This window comes from Emys orbicularis, chromosome 7, assembly GCF_028017835.1.
Source record: "Emys orbicularis isolate rEmyOrb1 chromosome 7, rEmyOrb1.hap1, whole genome shotgun sequence".
Classification (NCBI taxonomy): Eukaryota; Metazoa; Chordata; order Testudines; family Emydidae; genus Emys; species Emys orbicularis.
The window spans coordinates 90923149-90943437 of record NC_088689.1 but is presented as its reverse complement, the minus strand read 5'-3'; the positions used below and the strand labels follow the sequence as shown (position 1 = coordinate 90943437).

Genomic DNA, 20289 nt, shown 5'->3' with positions numbered 1-20289 from the left:
CCTCATTTGGAACCGAAAGTATGCAATCAGGCAGCAGATACAAAAAAAAAAAAAAAAAAAAGAAGCAAATACTGTATAGTACATTACTGTGTTAAACATAAACTACTACTAAAAATATAAGGGGAAAGTTTAAAAAAGATTTGACAAGATAAGGAAACTGCTTCTGCGAATGTTTCATTTAAATTAAGATGATTAAAAGCACCATTTTTCTTCTGCATAGTAAAGTTTGAAAGCTGCATTAAGTGATTGTTCAGTTGTAAACTTTTGAAAGAACCACCATAACGTTCTGTTCAGAGTTACGAAAAACCTCCATTCCCATGGGGTTCATAACTCTGAGGTTCTGCTGTATTCACTTACATATACATATACATACACACATGTTGTGAATAATATTTTTAACTTGTGAATATATTTTTACATATTCCCTCCAACCCACCCAAATATTTATTGTGATTTTTTTTTTTAAATTTCCGGACTAAGTGAATTTCCCCTTCTCTTTCCTTCCTGTCACTGCCTCCCTCCATACTCTGGACTTTTCTGTCAATCTCACCTTCTGATATCGCCAAGTACAGTCCTTCTGGGTCAGCCCCACCACTAGGCTCCCAGACACACTTTACAACAAATAATCCACTTGCTATTCACTGTCGTTGTACCATCCATCAGTTTTACCTGTCTGCTTTGCATTCCTATGTCTTCCTTGTTCATTCTGCTGCTCTTTACAGAGTATGAGAAGGTGTGGAGGCTTTGATGCTCTGCTCTTCAGAAGGTCCATGGAGCAGAGCAGCAGTGGGGCAGAGAGAAATACCAATGGAAGTCAACTGGGGCGTTGGGAGCTATTGGCCCCCTTCTCCTCACCACATGGCCCCCTCCTATCAAACAAGAGACTGAGCTGATGGCCATTCATTCTATAAACACCCTCTGTTTTATTGCAAGATCTATAACTTCCCACCACTCAAGAAGCATCAGATGCATTTTAAAATTCATTCTAGCTGCACTGAGACAGTTCAGGTGCTGTAGATGTATCTAAGCTGACGCCTGTCCTCTTCCTAAAGACTTTGCCCTGCCATTCATTTATTTTCATATGCATGACATTTACATGTATTTAAATGCGAGGGAGATTACAAACTGCATTCCCTCCTCATGGACAAGTATAGTAATGCACGATACACTCCCAAATCAAGGGTTAATTAAAGTTGTTCAGCGTTGTAGGACGCATTTATTGTTCAGAGACGGTTATGTGACTCTAGATATGCTGACATATTCCTCCCTAAAGATACTGTTCTCAGCTAATTTCTATAATGAATATTTTCATTAAAAATAATAATAGCAATTAGAATGAATAAAACAGCAGGTGGACAGCCCGTAATTAACATACAAGCATACAGTAAACGAGTGGTGTTTGTTTTTCTCTGCCTCTCTTATTTTAGGAATCATCAGCTTTAGTGCTAATGTAAATTGCTACTGTAAGATGTGTGTCATAAGATAAAGGACCAAATGGAGCCAGGAAATCGTGAGTTCTAATCCTAGCACTGACACTAATGCCCCCCATGGCCTAATTTTTCAAAAGTGGCTAGTGATTTTCAGTGGCCAAACTGAGATTATTTAAAGGGACCTGATTCTCAGAGGATGGGTGTTGAGCTTCAGACTTCAAGGGGACTACTCCTACACTTAAAGTTAAGTGCATAAGGGCCAGAGTGCTCAGTATCATGTTGGCCTGCACCCTACACCCTTTTCTACTTCAGCTAGAACTCCTCATTGCAATTCTTGTCCATAACAGGTATAGAGTCAGAACACATGTGGATGGTCACCAATACACATTTTGTTACTGATGCCTTTATATATAGGAGATAGAGTTTTTTAAAAAAGTTTTAGACTCTGATCTACTGCTTCTCAAAAGTACCACTACTTCACTGAAGTACCAATTCTTGTTCAATATAGCAGGGCCTACACTTTCATTTAATTACACATACCCTGCCCATGAAGCACATCTTACTATATAACCGAAAGAAAAATTAATGGAAAGAGTATCATTTTGTGCCTATTAAGGCATTCAGTCTATCATTATTGTCAGTGACCACTGTCCAAATATAACAGTACACGTTTGGCAACTTAATGGCTCTTGGGATCTGTAATGGACTGCAAAAATTTTGCCCAGGGTTGCCAGCTACTACTAGAAGCAGTAACCAAAGTTGTCTGACAGCTGGTGGAATGAGCTGGTGGTCTCAGTCCAGTTCCCAGTGTCCGTGTCTATAGCCTCTACCACAGTTGTCACCTTTTCTGGCAGATTCAACAGAGAGTTTTTGGACCTAATCAATAAAACAGACCAAACTACCCTCTTCTTTCCTAGAAGCAACCCCTCCAACACAAGAATTAAGGGCTTGTCTACAGTTAAAACGCTATAGTGGCACCACTGTAGCGCTTCAGCGTAGACACTAATTACACTGACAGGAGGGGGTTCTACCATCGGCAAAGGTAATCCACCTCCCCGAGAGGCAGCAGCTAGGTCTACAGAAGAATTCTTCTGTCAACCTAGCGCTATCTACATGGGGATTTAGGCTGATCTAATTACGCTGTTCAGGGTGTGGATTTTTCATACCCTTGACCACTGTAGTTAAACCAACCTAATTTTCTAGTGTAAGCCAGGTCTCAGACACATTAGCAGGAGAGTGTGAAGCAGTTTGTACTCCTGCTACCTACGCTGTTAATAGAGAACTGACATCCCCAGGGCTTTCACCGCAGCTCTTCGCACTGGCACTCAAAATTCATCTTACAGGTGTTTATTTAATCAGAAGCTGAAGCTATTTGAAACCTGAGATAGAGACCTCCCCTCCCACACCCTTACTACAGCCATTTAGATCAAGCCCCAGCACTATTCCATGGGACAGAGAACCCATATTTGGGATCTGTTACAAGCTCTGCTGTTTACATCCGCTTCTCTCTTTCTAAAGAGAGCTGGACAACAAAGCCAAGGAATGCTCAGGTACAACTGATAATTAAATGCCCATAAATTTCATTAATGAAGAGTTAACATTGCCCCGTGGTGGCTAGTGGCCTTCCGGGATGTGGAGAGTGGCTAAACTTACACCTCTGAAAACCAGGAAATACAGAGTTAAGCTACATGCCACCCTCCCCACAACGCAACCTGGCAATAGCCACTGGGAATGGTTCAGTAAGGGGGAGGAGATGCCATAATAAATAGACAGGAGGAAGTTCAGAGGGTATGTGCTGTTGCTTGAGTCGTGCTCCACAGATTTGAATTCCATCATTTATCTGCATGCACTCCAGCTGTGCTCACTGTGTTAGGTGCAGCTGTACTGAATGCAGGGCCGGCTCTAGGCACCAGGAAACCAAGCACGTGCTTGGGGCGGCACAATTTCAGGGGTGACATTCCGGACACTTCAGCAGTTGCGCTCCCGGAGGTTTTGTTGTTGTTGTTGTTGTTGTTTTGCTTTGGCAGTTGTGCTCCCAGAGGTTTTTTTTTTTTGCTTGGGGCAGCAAAAAACCTAGAGCCGGCCCTGACTGAATGGTGGAGGGATTAGATGGAGCAGCTTGGCAGAGCAGTGACTGTAATACGAGGCAAGATGCATTTGTACCTTGAGGGATCAAGTGTGTGTCATTTCAGCACTGAGTTTTGTAGGTCATCTCCACAGAGGTGTAGACAAGTGTTCTCTCGCCATGGGGATTGTCAGCCGTCAGGTGGCATACAGGACAACGGTCGCCAGGGCTTAGTGAAGGCAATGTCTCAGAAGGCATCTGTAAGGGTAGAGTGCCTGTGTGTGTATAACTGGCATACTGGGGATTGCTCAAAGAGGACAGAGTTAAGGTTGCGATGTGGGGGTGGCTTGTACCTTAACGTGTCATTTCCTGGTTTTCAGCAATGTAAGTTTAGCCACTCTACATCCTGGAAGACCACTAGCCACCAGTGGGCAACCTTCACTCTGTGTTAATTAAGTTTCTGAGCCCTTGAGGTTCTTACCCATGATAGCTTATGCTCCCAATACTTCTGTTAGTCTTAAAGGTGCCACAGGACCCTCTGTTGCTTAATTTCCTTGTTATTTAAAAAAAGAATTCTCAGCACCCCCATTTTCCACAGCCCAACTCTCCCACTCTTCTGCCTCTGGCTCCTTGGCAACAATTCAGCTAGCTGCAGAATGCACTGGCTGCACATTATCCTGCCCCTTCATCATCTCCTCATCTCCCATCTCTCTGTCTGTGCAGCACAGCCTGCTTCTCCCTCCCCAACCATCCTCTGCACAGAGAGGCAGGCATCAGCATGAGACCTGCAGGTGGAGGAGCGGGGTAGAGGATGCAGGAACAGTGCAGGGATTAGCATGGAGACAGTAAGGACATTTTGTGAAGTGGGGGACAGATGTGGGAGGAGGCATGAGAGGAAGGATGGCTTAGTGGTTAGCGCCTGGGACTTGGGGGTTCAATTCCCTGCTCCATGACTGACTTCCTGTGTGACCTTGGACAAGTCACTTAACCCTTCTTGCCCCAGTTTCCCATCTGTAAAATGGGAATGGACCGTCCTAATTTCCTAGCACAGACCAGGCCTCAGAGAGATGTAAAGTGGTCCATTCATTTGTTTCAATGAGATGCTCTCAGCTAAATGAGAACACCCCATGGAAATGAATGCTGCCTGAAGCAATACCTCTGAGAGGTGTGACCTGCTTCATTAATCTCATTGGATATTCTCATCCTTCCCTTCCCAGTGCCCTGTGATATACGTCAGACATGCCCATTCTCAGCTCCTCAGCACAGTGTTCTTGGAGTATGCGCCAAGCATATCTGTTCTCAGCTCCCCATCCTGATTGGCAGGACTCCCCAGATCATGGCACACAGGACCCAGGAAGAGGGACCTAGACTACTCTCCTCCAAGGGTCAGCCCTTCCTGCAAGATTCCAGCTCACATGGGGGATAGAGAGAGGGGCTCAGACCGCCCCTCCAAGAGAAGCAGGGCTCCCAAGATCTTGACACACACTCAGGGGTCAGGGAGAAGGGCTCATCAGAGCCCCCAGTATCCCAGCACAAATGTGGGAGGCGATAATGTGGGGCTGATAGGCCCTTGTGCTCCCCAACTCAGCCAGCCATTCACCCCATATTCCCCTGCCCAGTATCTCACCCTTCCTCCCTCCCCGTAATCTCCCCTTGCCACAGCGGCAAACCTCTTCTTCTATTTCTCCCACTTCTCCACCCCTAATCCTCTCTGCACCCTCATAACCCCCACACTCCCAGCACTGCTCCCACCTACCTCCCACCTGGCCCCTCACTGCTCCCATCCCCACATATTCCCTAGCTCTGCACCAAACAAGTTATAAGAATCTAAAAAAGTTCTGAGCCCCTCACGCTAGGGGGCTGCTTATCAGGAATGCCTTGCCTATAAGCATACTCAGGTCCATTGTTCAGGAAACACAATTACATTATCCTAATTTTTTCATCTTCCCTCTAGTTAATCAATGCTAGTTGATTAATCCATGTTTTGCGCTTGTCTTTACTAAATTTAATCCTTTAGACCAATTCTTCAATTTATCAAGATCATTCTGAATTCTAATCCTATCCTCCAAAGTGCTTGCAACTCCTGCCAGCTTCATGTCCTCTGCAAATTTTACAAGCATACCCTCCGCTCTCTCATCCAAGTAATTAATGAGGTCAATGTAGAGTGACTGAGATCAGTTGGGGGACAATCAGAGCCAGAGTTTGAGTCCCAGGTGCGCACGCAGAAAAAGTGATTTAATAAAATGCTGGATTCTTTTCAGGGGGACAGTATCCCAGGAACTCCTTGCTCAAATGACCTCAAATTGGGCCCACAAATAATACCCAGCACCTTGATGAGGCAAATTAGAATGAGGAAATTTCAGGACAATCCAAATAAGTATTTAGAACATTTCGAGTCATCCTTTAAACTGAAAGTGCATCTGAACCTTAACTAAAGCAGAGTTGGCACTCTGCTATGACAATGTAAAAGTGATTGGTATAAGCTTTACAGATAGAAGGAACAAAAGCTGGCATTTTCAGAGCATGAGGACCCAGCCATACTGAAAAGATAGAATATAAAAATGAGGTAGAGAACTCAGCACTTGAAAGCTCAGAGGAACTGAAAAGACAGATGAATAGCTGCTTAGAAAGCTATAACAAACCATGGAATGCAAATCACACAAAGACAAAAGATGCAAGAACTTCACACTAAACTGTGCCTTGAAGAGAAACTTAATTTATTTAATCCACAGTAAACATACTTGGCACTGTGGTTCAAATACTGCTCTCCTAACACAGAAACACAGTAGTCTCCCTGGAACGGTATTTAAACAGACCTCCAGCTGAAGAGGAAAACAACCTTTACGAGCACACATGAATTATACTTGAAAATTGTGGAGTAAATCCAAATAAACAAGAGTAAAGACAAAAACTGGAAGCATGAATGTGAAGTTTAGTCCCATTGATTTCCTCTTGGTTCTTTTGGAAAAGATTCCATAATTATCTAGTTTATGGCACTTAGTTTCACAATGCAAGAATTTCATATGTTGCAAACATTCAATATTTATACATTAATACACATAGTGTCAGCATCTCTCCTATTCTTTGACTACTAAAAAGACTGCAACAAAGCAGCACTTCCAAACTGGATGACACTCCAAATTCGATTTTAAACACTCCATCCTAGAACTGACTGGAGGACAATAATTCCATCCCATGACAACTTTCAAGGTTTCTGTTTTTGTTCCGCATTAGAAAGGAAACAAAACCTTTCAAATGCTTTTGTGAAATGCAATTATGTCAAAACATCTGGGTTTGGCTTGAAAGTTGGGCTTTCCCTTTGGGTCCCTTTCTTGGGAAGTAGCCAGAGAATTCAACGAGGACCCCAGAAACCTTCCCCATCCCAGTCGATATTTCTCTGGGAAATGTTCTGGCTTTGACAAAATTGCATGTTTCATCAAAAAACTGTGTTGTCAAAAACTTCCAACCCGCTCCACTCCATTACACCATCTTGCCATTTTTCTCATTAGATCTCAGTCTCAACTTCACTCTTTTCTCCTAATCTATAAGGAGGGGCGGGGGCTGCATTTTTTTAAATAATGCAGGATGAAGCATAGATATAGATTGATTGCAATCACTTTGCAATGGGGGGAAAGTTCACCTGTGAAAGTGTAACACTGAATACTCCCCTCCCAAGACATTCTAAACTTAGCCTAGATACAACAGCAGAGTGGGAGGCACACTACTGGGCTACACATGTCTTTTAAGAAGGTTCCCTGTGTTTCAAAGGCTGCCTAAGAACCATAACACGATGTGTGCTCGGCAATCACCATGGCAACAGTGGATTTCTTTACAAATGGAAATGGTATAGCAAATAGGCATGTAAAAACCCCTTGTAAACTGACAAACAAGCTACTGCTGCCCTGGGTTAAAAGAGCTTGCATACCCTCTTTCTATTAATTTTTTCCATGAATAAACAAGGGATGGGGGACGTGTGTTCACAGTGGCATGTGAGAAATCCACGTACATGCACAAATCCTGTTAACAGGCCTCCCATGCACCCCTTGGAAAACAGAAGCAGCAATGTTTAAGGAGCATGCCTGCCCCCTCTCCTTATTAGATTTGTGCAGCCCTGGAGGTTGGTAACTCTGGCTCCCTCAGGAATTCGACACTGGGGGAAAGTCATTGTGATGTATTGCAGGAGAAGAATGCAAAATGTGCACTCATTATTAAGACTCTCTGAATAACATCAGTTGTCAAAAATATGCAGAAAGGCAGAACAATCCTAATCAAAACTGGACAAAGCAAACTTTTCAAGTTCTCAGATAAACATTTGACAGTCAGATTTGTGAACTGACTTTCAATTGAGCAAGCTTACTAAAGTCATTGCAGTATATGGGTCTATTATACGTGGCGGAGAACAACTCAAAGAACAAGGAGACCAGAACTTCATGGAATCCTAATAGTTTTCTCAGTTAGTCCACCCTACTTCATCAGACAAATAGGGGTGTCAGATTTTATTTCCATTGCTCTCCCTTCACTTCCCAATCACTTGTGTTTATTATACAACAAGTATCTACATTTCAGTAACAAGAAGTTCAAAATCAGCAACTTGATCTATTTTTCCAAATGTCTTTAAACGTGACTGTCCCCTTCCAGTTGTTAGTTATTACCTAGCCATACTATTTCATTAGGGTGATCTTTACATGATTCAATAGCTTCAGAAGCTACAGGGAAGTAACTTGAAGGCTCACTGTGTTGTCATGTCAAAATATACTTTTGCTGAAAATGTTTTACAGTTCACCGGACAGAGGGGAGTACTTCAAAAAACGAATGTTGACAAATAGTCCCAAACCTCTTTTTCAACTCCATTACATCTTTGGGTCCATCTAATGTCATAACCGCCTCCAGGAGTAACATAGTCTAATGTTTATTATGCTGTCAACCCCGGTAAGTGAAGCGCTGTCTGCAACCTGTCAGCTATGTAGAGCTGTGTCATTTTCTCTCTTAGATACCAGGCAAATGACAGTCATAATTGTTATGTTCCGCTAATCTGTCATCAAGGTCTCAGTTTAACCCAGCATTTATATGATGATCTCTTCTATAGAAGTGACTAAAAAGGCACATTCTCTTCTTTTAAGAATTTATTGCTGCTTTAAAATGTTTAGAGATTTTTCATTCTTCTATGCTGTTTTATTTGCAAAGATACCAAATATGTCAACCCATTTTTATTGTTTTTTTATTTTAAAAAAGGAGAAGCAGATTATCTGAACCATTCCACTGAGATTTATTATTGGGAATACACTCTAAGGGTGCACAATGTCAAAAATGTTCATTCTTTGTCAAACTCTGCTCCCGTTGAAATCAATGGTAAACTCCCATTGATTTCAATGGGGGCAGAATCAGGCCAGTGCTGAACACTTTTGAAAATCCAACTGTGACATGCTAAGGTGTCTCTAAAATATACATAAACAAACAACCCTTCCCCTGCCTCCCCCCCCCACAACTAAAGTATACTACAACGACTATGAATGATTATTTTTAATGCCTTTAAGGAATTTCAAATTGAAACGCATCTATATACAATCTGCTACATTTTGGTGTATTCCAACTTTGAATGTAATGAAAAATTGGAAGCACCAAAGATTTCCACCTCAGAGATACAATGAACACGGAGCAAGTTTTGAACATTAGTTATTTGGTCCTACCTGTGCGTCAGACAATCGGGATAGGTCAGGATACAAGTAGAATTTTATTCCTTCAGAAGCCCCTGGTAATGTTACTCCTCGAACCAGAAGAATCAGTAGCATGACATACGGGAATGTAGCTGTTACATATACCACCTAGCGAGAAGAAGTAAAACATCAGAAAATGTTTTTTTTCCCCAACAAAAACAACAAGAAGACGGTGTTGTTTCTCTGGTAGTAATCCAGATATAAATACACACACAATCTTATGCACCCGCTGAATGCTACTTTGAGACCTAATATCCATGCTGGTCTTCTGCAGAGGGATGAATTTCATCCCCAAGCATATTCCTTCTTAAAGAATTTAGCCCTGGTAGGAAAATGGACAAACACTTCATCACAAATAGAGCTGGGTGAATAATGGATTTTTCAGTTCACTGGCAATTCTGGGTGGGCGGGGGGGAACAGAAAAAAAATCATTTGGGGTCAAACCAAATTTTTTTTTTTTTTTAATTTTGGGGAAATCAAAGAGTTGAAAAAAGTATTTCAGGTCAAACAAAATGTTTTGTTTCAATTTTGCCATTTTAAAACTATTATTTTTTTAAAATACTATTAAATGACATTTTGAAACAGAAAGTAAATTTTTGCATTGACACTATTGAAATGAAACATTTCAATTTTAAAAACTTTTTTTTTAGTGTTTTTGTTTGTTTGTTTGACTGAAATATTTGGTGAATTTGCAAACTGTTGCTGAATCTGCCTTTTTCGGGGGGGAAAAATGGTCAACAAATTTCACCCAACTCCAATCACAAACATACTGGGACATTCTCTCCAAGTAAGTTACTATGGCTCACTGCATAGCAGTTAAACCAGATATGGTACAGTAGAGAAATTATTTGACTTGCCAGAAAATAATGTGCTGTATTACATGTTAACTATGCAGCAACCTATATTGGAAACAATGGTACTCTTATTACTGGTACTAAATGTGTTTGGAAAAGTCAGAACAATAGAAAGTATAACCAAGGGAAGAAAATGTGGATTTCCCCCACACCTCTCCATTCAAAAGTCTTATACAGTCTGTTTTTTTTTGCAATCAATTACTGAACACAGATTATTAGAAATCACACACCATACAAGTAGTTGATTAATAGGTAAAACAGGCATAAAATTTTCCTGTGAACTATCAAGTCTCTAAAACCCACTTCTTCAAACAAACCCACTGTGGTAGGAATGTGCCTACCCCAAAGCAACCCTCCCTCCCCCGGCTAACTGGGGCTCTCCAAGCATTCTCTGCCTCAGTCTCCTTCCCAAAGGTGCGTCTCCTCAGCTCTCCACAAACTGGTCTGTGTGAGAGATGTGGCTTGCCCTCTGGCCAAGTTACAAACAAAATTTGACACTCTCTTCCTCCTCAATAAACCCACACCCTCTCTCTGCTAACTTGCCATGATGGGCAGTATTTTGGCTTGTATTTGTTTGTTTTGTTCCATTTAGATGATAAGATCTTTGGGCATGGAAAGTATCTTGTGTCTGTAAAGTACTATGTATATTTGTACCACAACACATGTTTTATAACACAATATCATGCCAAGCTTTTGCTTTGAGATTTGAAGCATTCTGTGTAATCCTCCTACAAAAGGTAAAGTTAAGAACGAGTTTATAAATAAAGCTGCCAGGTCACAGAAATACCTCCAGTCCTGAGCTCTAAGGCAATGCAGTAAGCTATACAATGAGACGAGCTCAGCATCACTCTCTGTGATGTGCACGGGGCAGCCCCAGCACCATCATAGAAATGTAGAAATATATGGCTGGAAGGGAACTTGAGAAGTCATCGATTCCAGCCCCCTGCGCTGAAGCAGGACCAAGTAAACCTAGATCATCCCTGACAGGTGTTTGTCCAATCTGTTTTTTAAAACCTCCAATGACTTGAGATTCCACAATCTTACTGGGAAGCCTGTCCCAGAGCTTAACTACCCTTAGTTAGAAAGTTTTTCCTAATATCTAACCTAAATCTCCCTTGCTGCAGATTAAGCCCATTACTTCTTATCTGACCTCCAGCGGACATGGAGAACAAGTGATCCCTGTCCTCTTTATAACAGCCCTTAACATATTTGAAGACTGTTATCAGGTCCCCACCTCAGTCTTCTCCTTTCTCAAGACAAGACTAAACATGCACAGTTTTTTTTTTTTAAACTTTTCCTCGTAGGTCAGGTTATCTAAACCTTTTATTATTTTTGTTGCTCTCTTTTGGACTCTCTCCAATTTATCCACCTCTTTCCTAAAGTCTGGCCCCCAGAACTGGACACAGTCCTCCAGCTGAGGCCATCTTCCTGCCCTCTCATCCATCTTCCTTTAGACTCCTCTCCATGGCTCCAGGGTCTGCACTGAGACACAGGATGGAGGCTGAGCAAGCCAAAGAGAAGGAATGGGAAGAGCAGCATTGGGCACACATGTTGCCTGTCTCTAGTCCCATGGATAGCTGTATTATCTTCTCCATGGAGTCACCCTTAGAGGCCTTGGGGGCGATGGCTGGAGGGTGTCCAACAGAGCCACACTGCCAGATGGGAGAAGGCAACGAGGGCCAGAGCCTGCGTGGAGGCACAGGGCCTCTGCTTGAATAGTCTAGGCCTCCTGAGGATTGCCTAGGATCTATCAGGTTTGAGAGAGAACTGCAGCCTTTTCAATGGGAATTTGGGAGTGGGTTCTCCAAGAGGGGATGATTCCATCTGCAGGAGGGGACGATCTGGGCCAACGATGGCTGTTTAATTGTTTAATCAGGATGTCAGGGTAATAAATTCCTCTCAAACAGGCATGGCCCAAGGTCTGATGAAAGGACTAGGAGACAGGGAATCCTGAGTTCTAATCCCAGCATTGACACTAACTCGCTCTGTAGCAGTAAATCACTTAGGCATAAATTTTGAGATGCGACTAGTGATTTTGTTGTCAGTCTCGGGGTGCTCACCCCGAGACAGAATGGGCCTAATTTTCAGAAAGTGCTGAGCATCCAACCCCTAAAAATCAGTCTGCTTCTTTGTGTCTCAGATTGGGCACCCAAAAATGGAGTTACTTAAAATCACTAATCCCCTTTGAAAATGTAGGCCAGGTCTTCTGCCTCAGTTTCCTCTCTGTAAAATGGAGATGACACTAATACCCCCCTGTCCTTCAGAGGACTGCGTGGATTAATTAAGGATTCAATAAAAATGGAAAGCCTTGTTCATGTGCTAAGTATGGTTACTGTTCACTATTGATGGAGAGGCCATCTCCTAGGACCAAGTGATTCAACGCTCACTAACCCGGTGCTTCAAAGGGACAAAATTCCATACAGCTGTTTTTTCATAATGAGGCTGACAAATAAAAAAATGTGAATAAAAGGAAAAAAGGATGAAATGCAGTGAATGAGACTGATCCTGCAGCTCTCTCCTGGCTTCAGTGACAGCTCAGTGCATGGAGAGGCTACAGGATCTAGCCCAACAAGATTTCTGTGCTTTTTTGTTCATTCATTTCTGCAATTTCAGTCTCTGTGCGTTGCATTCCCTTCCCTCCCCTCCCCTAAAATTAATGGCTGCTGTTAATACTAATAGTCACGTAATCAGGTCAAATGGCTGACGCTGGGGTCACCGTACCTGAATTGAAAGAGTAACATTTTCTTGGATCCTCCTTCATTATGTCATATTACTTCACAATCTGTCATCTTGTGCAACCTGCCGTTGCACCATGTCATTTTACATCAGCATGCAGACTGCCCTTTCAGACACAGAGGTATTCTTCCCAGGGTGCACCAGTCAAACTTCGCTATACACACAGTTTTCTACTGAGGGTGCAATTACAGCTCCTATAAGCCTGAGCTTCAAAGAGGAGGAGGAGGAACCTTAGAAATTCATACTTCCACAGGCAAGGAAGGAGAGAAGAGAAGATCAGCCAAGGATACCTCTGCATAACAGCAGTGCAGTTATCACTCCCCCATATAGCCATCCTGGCATGGAGGGTAAATGCCCTCACTGGGACCTTTGGCATTGCTGAAGGTATTGGAAACCTCACCCCCAGATCCTTGATTTTCAGTCTGTAAGAGCCAAAATACAGCTGGTACCTGTGCAGCAGCATTAAGGGAGCGGGGGAGGGCTCTCTGAGGTCTCTCCTCCCTCTACCACTGCCTTGCAGGGAGAGAGGTACCATAGCACTTCATTTCTACCACACGCCTATGAATCCAATCCAAACCACAGGTAAGAGGATAAACAAGAGGAGTGGCTGATAAGAGAGAGGCCTGTGGACAGGTGGGAAGGATCTGGAGTGTTTACAGGCTGTGGCAGCCCTTTGGGCCAGTTGGCATTGCTATTAAAATAAAAACAAGGGCGACTTTTCGGCACTCATAAAGCAATGGAGCTGCTGGAGTTCCATGCTCTTCTTCAGCTGAAATGGCCAGTGAAAGATGCTGGATTTGTGATGTGCTGAAATGGGGGCTGGGATAGGAACCCCCCAAACTTAGTTCCATTATCGGCTATCGTCCAATTTTCAGCTTGCATCTCCAGGCCTGCTGAGCCCCCGGATGCCTCGGGGCTCCTGTTTTGGAATTCTCATTGTTTGTGTTTATCATGCTGTACAGCACCCAGGGACATGACGGGGTGGCTTTAGAAATCAAAGTGTTGTTATTATTATCACCACATCTGCAGGCATTAAAAGTTTGCCTGAAATTGTTTTCTTTTCTTTCAACACGTCAAACCTCTCTGAATATAAATGTGAACACAACTGTTTCTAATTACGTTGAATCCTGTTTTAATTGACTTTAATCGCTTGGTGTGTTAATTAGCATGCCGATGCTCGGAATGCTTTTTCCAGCTCTCAGCGATGTCGGAGCCATGCTGGTGTCTGAGCACTTGGGAACAAAATTAATGTTTTGGACACACCTGTGTCAGCACCAAGTTCTTTTATTACAATATGACAAAGGGCCAGATTGACAAAGGTATTGAGGTACCCAAAGATTCAGTTAGGCACCTACTGGGATTTTTAAAAGCTCTTATGCAGGTTGGGCACCTAATTCCCATAGAAAGTCAGTGGGACTCAGGCTGCGTCTACACAGTTCCGCAGTGCAGACTACGGTGTGTGTGTGTGTGTGTGTGTGTGTGTGTGTGTGTGAAGTGCGTGCTGTAACTCCCCTGCGTGTAGGGCCGGATTTACACCTGATGCGCCCCTAGGCACAGCACTTTCAGCACTCCCCCGCCCACAGCTGACCTTCATGTTTTCTGTAAAAAATGAAACTTTTAACCCACTTTTAAATTTTAGGCATCCCTCGGCACTGTGCCTAATTGGAAATCCGGCCCTGCCTGTGTGGGCACTGCTGGTACAAACTAAAAAGTGCCTCCTTCACGTTAACATAGCCCTCTGGACTAGCTACCTTGTTGCACCAGCAGCGTGCACATGGGGCATGCGCTGCAATTCACGCCATATAGACAAGCCCTTAGGCTCTTAAGTGACTATATCTCATTTGAAAATGGATCTTGGGTTCCTAAATCGCGTAGGGCTAGATTTTCAAAGGAATTTAGGCAGCTAAAGACTTCAGTGGTAGTTAGGTACACAGCGCCACATTTTTAAAGGTGTGTAGGTGCCTACTAGAATTTTCAAAAGCACACCCATTGAACTCAATGCCTTTTAGGCACGTACGAGCTTTTGAAAATCCCACAAGGCACCTATCTGCCCCTTTGAGTGCCTAAATACCTTTGAAAATCTGGTCCTCAGCTACTCTGAAAATTTTACCCTAAGTGAAAAGCTAGTCTTTGGGATGGCCAGACCAACAACCATCGCACACAGATTGTGATGCAGCAGGCTCAACTTGTGAGAGATGGCAATAGGTAAAACTAACCCCAGGAGGAAACATAGATTACATCATTAACCTGTTGAGAGAGAGGAAGAAGCACTTAGCACAATGAATTTAGCCACACAGCCAGAAAAGTTAAAAATAGACTGCTCAGGCCGCAGCTACAACAGAACATGTCAGCTTGATGTTCACAGGCTACATCACGGCAACTTTTATCAGGATGAATCTTAAATAGGGAACTGGCTGCAGTGAACTTTAATCCTTTGCTTCGCTCTTGCTGTGACCACAGCTGAACTGCCCTTTGGTGGGGAACGAAGAAGTTTCATACACTGGTGAGTTTCATTACCTCCTGTCACCACAAGATAATACAATTACGTTGCTATGATGTCAATGACATTAAAACTTCAGATGGTTCCAATTGCTTCCTGTGTAAATACTTACTGGCCATCACCACAGGTTGGATGGTACAGAACACAAAACAATATGCCAGATCATGGGAAATGAGATTGTCTGAACTGCATTCTGTGTTTTATCTATACTGTAATACAAGGTTTTTTACAAAATGAAAGTGTTCAAGTTCACTTAGGCCCAGATTTTTAAACCTATTTAGGTGTTGCTGCCCGCAGCATTGCATTACCTAACTGATTTAGGTGCCTACAGCTCATTGTCAGGGCAAGCACCCCCATTAATATGCCTGAACCCTGCTTTTGAGAGATGCACCTTTACGGTAATGGTTCAGTCTCCCTGTCTACTGCGTCCTTCACCTCTCCTGAGAATGCCAAAAAGGGATGCCAGTTAGTGCTCTTTGTGGTGTACTGTAGACACCTCTCCTCTTATACTTGGATTGACACTACTAACGTATTTCAGACCAACTACTGAACAGTCGGCAACTGGTGATGACCTTCAGCGCTTGTCTACACAGGGAAATGGACCAGCAGAACTACAGTGGTACAATTATACCCCTAGAATTATACCCAGTATAAATCCCTGTGTGGACACACTATTCCAGAATGAAAGTGATTTTCATTTAATTATTTTTGCATATCTTATGTTGCACAAAAATAGTCACTTTTATTCCAGAATAAAGAGTCCATACAAGGAGTTATACCAGCATAACTCTAGAGGTATAAAGAACGAAGAGTACTTGTGGCACCTTAGAGACTAACAAATTTATTTAAGCATAAGCTTTCGTGGGCTAAAACCCACTTCATCGGATGCATGCAGTGGAAAATACAGTAGGAAGATATATATATACACACAGAGAACATAAAAAAATGGGTGTTGCCATACCAACTATGAGAGTAATCAGTTAAGGTGGGCTATTGTCAGCAGGAGAAAAAAAAACTTTCATAGTGATAATCAGGATGGCCCATTTCCAACAATTGACAAGAAGGTGTGAGTAACAGTAGGAGGAATAGTTCTACTTTGTGTAATGACCCATCCACTCCCAGTCTTTATTCAAGCCTAATTTAATGGTGTCTAGTTTGCAAATTAATTCCAATTCAGCTGATCAATTTCCCCACGTGGACAAGCCCTAAGGCACTACCAGTCTGGGCTAGATTTATACTAAGAACCAGCGGCAGCTCCAGGCTCCAGGCACCAGTGCTCCTGCGGGACCGGGGACCTCCTGCAGGCATGCCGCCAAAAGCCGCCTGCCTGCCGCGCTCGGGGTGGCAAAAAAGCTAGAGCCGCCCCTGCTAAGAACCTACAAGAGAAAGGTCCAGATCCCTTATCAACTCTTGCACCATCCTGCCCACCCCCCATGTATTTATTTTATAAATTCAAACTCCCTTCCAAACCGTTGCAGATAATCATACCATACTGTGACATTGTACAAGGTTTTCCCTTTCCAATATCAATGTATGCAGCAAAACTGCCAGTTTTGAATATGACAACATGTGAAAGGGGTTTTTTGGGTTTTTTTTGCTTATAGGGAAGCGACACACAAAAATGGAGAGAACCAGCTGAACATCTAACTTCACTATTTGCGCTCTCTGTGTTGCAGTTTTATTCACCATCATCTGCTTTTATTCTGATATGTTTATCCACAGAGAGCAATCTGCTCCAGAATTGTGTTGCAAACCATTCTTAACCAGACTGCTTACAAATGTAGATTTTTTTCTTCCTAAACTCTGATGAGTCATACATGATTGCAAACAGTTTCTCTTGGAGTAGAAAGCAGTACAAATACCAAGCAGGTAAGAAAAGTGACAGTAATAGGCTCAGAGAGAGGAAGATTATGCATCAGAGATAGGGAAAATTCACTATGAGTTCAATATGGTGAGCTAGAAAATAAAGGTCAGCAAAGGACATTCACTGAAATTACATGAGAAACTTGTTAACTGTGCAGTGTTCAGAGAAAGCAAAAACTTTCTACATCTGCCATGACATCATCAGAGAAAGATGCACAGATTCTAACACTGCACTATGCATGGATTATTGGCTGTGAGGCCACAGTGTCTCTCAGAAGTTACAGGAGGTGAACAGGGAAATCACGGTGGGAGATTTGGTTCAGTGCTGCTAACCAGGAGAGGGCAAGACTGGCGGTCACCCTGGGCATTAACTTCCAGTAACTAACTGTAAGTATTTGATATTCAAGCTATGGTGGTCAGTCTTGATTGACCACATAGATCACATAGTGTATTCCTAACTGGAAGAATCAACTGTCCATAGCAAAAACTTGCATTTACAAATTCAAACTTAATTTTGTATGTATATTCTTCAACAGTTGCTTAAAATTCACTGTTTTGGCAAAAATTCCTGACACCAAACTTGTTCGCTAGAATAGAAAGCAAACATAAAAAAGGACACACACATGGTTAGAGAGATTTCCCTGAAAAACTTGAACAAACATATCTGATTTTTTTTTTTGCAGTGTTTGCCTCACCTTCTAATCATAGCATTTCCTCCCTACTAAAGAAAAACGTTGAAAGGAGATGAGATTCTAATGAGAATCATTTCATGCATTATTCATACCTTGATAATATCCAATATACTAAATATTCTACTATGGATTTTCCATATCCAAAAGGAAGGAAAGCTATGAACGTTTTTGCTATTATGTCATGGTAACATGAAAAAAAAAATCCATGACATAAGAAAACAGAAATGTTGGCAAAATGAGACACAAATGCATCGGCATAAACTACATGAACAATTAATCCCATGCACAACTGTGACAATTGTGATAATTGTGCAGGTAACTAGCCAATTATATATCTAACTGGCCATTTGCATGCACAATTACCATAATAAATGAACAACCACAACAAATGTGCACTCAGATTACACTCATGCATTTTGCACATGCAATTTTGAGCATGCAGTTCTAAAAAAACTGGGCTGAAAAATGCAGCTCAACCGGAGCCTTGAAGCTCAGATCTGAATCTATTGTAGTTTCAAACTTTCCTCTAGTTCTGGGGTGTTCATAGGTCACATTACAATTTGGGTTCAATAAAGAAACAGATCTCTGTCAAACTCAGAGTAACTGGAAAGCAAATCCAGGGCTCTTCTGTGGGCTCAATTCTAATTAAACAGCCACCTAAATGAGGCTGCTGACTATAAGCAGAGTAGGTTCCACAGGAGACAGGTAACTACACAAAACTGCTTTACCTAGAGGTCAATGTCATAGGCCAGCACTAACTCCTGGGGAATTTGTTCCCCAATTTTACATAGGGGTTAGCCAGTGGATCTACATAGTAACAGACCTACTAGCCATATCCTCAAGACACCCATGTAGTCGTATGGATGGAGCCTGCTCTGAAAGACTTCGGACCTCCCAGTGCTGGATCCGGTATACTGTCTCACCTGTACAGTGGTATCACACTGCTTCGGCTTCCTACCAGGCCGTACATACCCACAGAGGAGAACTGGCAGATTATCCCCTAGACGATAAATATTTGGGGAGGTAACTCAGGAACAAAATATGTTGCCCTTCATCCCTTACCCAACCATTGTCACTGACCCTGCATATACCTTGTATATTATTAGCATAAGGGCTCCAGTCTTTATTGACTTACATGTCTTCATTGGCTTCTGCTGGTGCAGGCCCTAGCTGAAGACCGGTGGTGAAAGGTCTGCCCAGGGAAAGTCAAAACAGTGCAAGGTCCCCAGAACGCATGGTTGACCTAGGATCATGCCAGCACAGCACCAAAATGGCCAGGAGGGTGCTTGGCTGAGGAATTAAGGGATATGTGCTGACCCAGAGCGTGCCCCAGGCAATCTCCTCTGCTTCAGTGAAACCCCAACAGTGACATAAATCTGTCAGAATCTCTGGGGAGGGCATCAGGCCATACACCAGCTGTGAGCTTCCCCGCAACGCAAGTCTTCAGTACTGCACAGGGCACAACTTCCATCCCCGCACATATGCCAGCAGGAATCAATGAAGTGCTCCCCCCTCCCCAGTCCTGAAAATGATATTTTGAAAAAGTGGCATTTAGTGTACACCTACCTCAGGAACCACTGTAGTCAAAGAGAGCCAGTGAATACAAAAGGCATGCGTGCAGCTGATTGCAAACAGTAATCTGCCCCAGAGGGAATTACTAATTTGTTAAGCTATTGTACTCTCGCAAATGGCATGTGTTCTTAATACAAAACCTGTGGTGCAAAAGAACATCTGTGGTGTAATGTTTCTAATTTCAAAATGGGAATGTGGATGTGGCCTCTAGCAAGAGGAGCCATCACACCTCAGCAAGCAGGTACAGATCTATCAGTGTAAATAAAAAATAAATCACACCACTGTAAGCTCATTAGTAGCCCTGGCACCCACAGGGGTTTTAACCTGGAAGGGCTGATCACTTAAATTAAAAATGATCTCCCCCATAAATGAGAGTGTGGAAGTTTTACTGTAGAGTGGCACGTGAAATGCTATTCATAGGTGTCCTACAGATGCAAATATTCTGAAAGAAGAATGCAAATTTATTGCATTTTGTAAAATCTACTGTACAAAGAGGAGGAAATGCCAACTACTGTAGTTATGGGCAAGAAAGAGGAGGATGGGTATGAACGGAGATGCAACAACAGCAAGTTTCATCTGCTATCTTGGAAAAGCTCAATAAATCAAGCAAAGCTGAAATGTTTAAATATGAAGAACCCCCATCAAGCAGGAAATCATCACAGCCCCAAATACCTCAAAATCAAATGCTGCTACTTAATCAAGTAAAAGTCAACTTGAAATCTAAGGGATGAATTTTAAATATCAATTGGGACTAATAAATCAGCTGACTGTTATTTTTGAAATGGTCTTTAAGGGTCTTTAAAAAGTACAAGCTCTTCTACACCAAAGCTGTTACTAGGCAAAAGCTTCCAGGATTTCCAGAT

General features: G+C 42.6%; 1 protein-coding gene across 1 annotated transcript in view; it reads right to left on the bottom strand.

Annotated features, from left to right (window-relative positions):
* The window catches only part of SLC6A11 (solute carrier family 6 member 11), a 184365-nt gene that overhangs the window by 94188 nt on the left and 69888 nt on the right, over nt 1-20289 (bottom strand). Inside the window, exon 6 of the mRNA XM_065407123.1 lies at nt 9183-9317. Coding sequence (XP_065263195.1) covers nt 9183-9317 — 135 coding nt within the window. The remainder of the gene's footprint in view (nt 1-9182; nt 9318-20289) is intronic.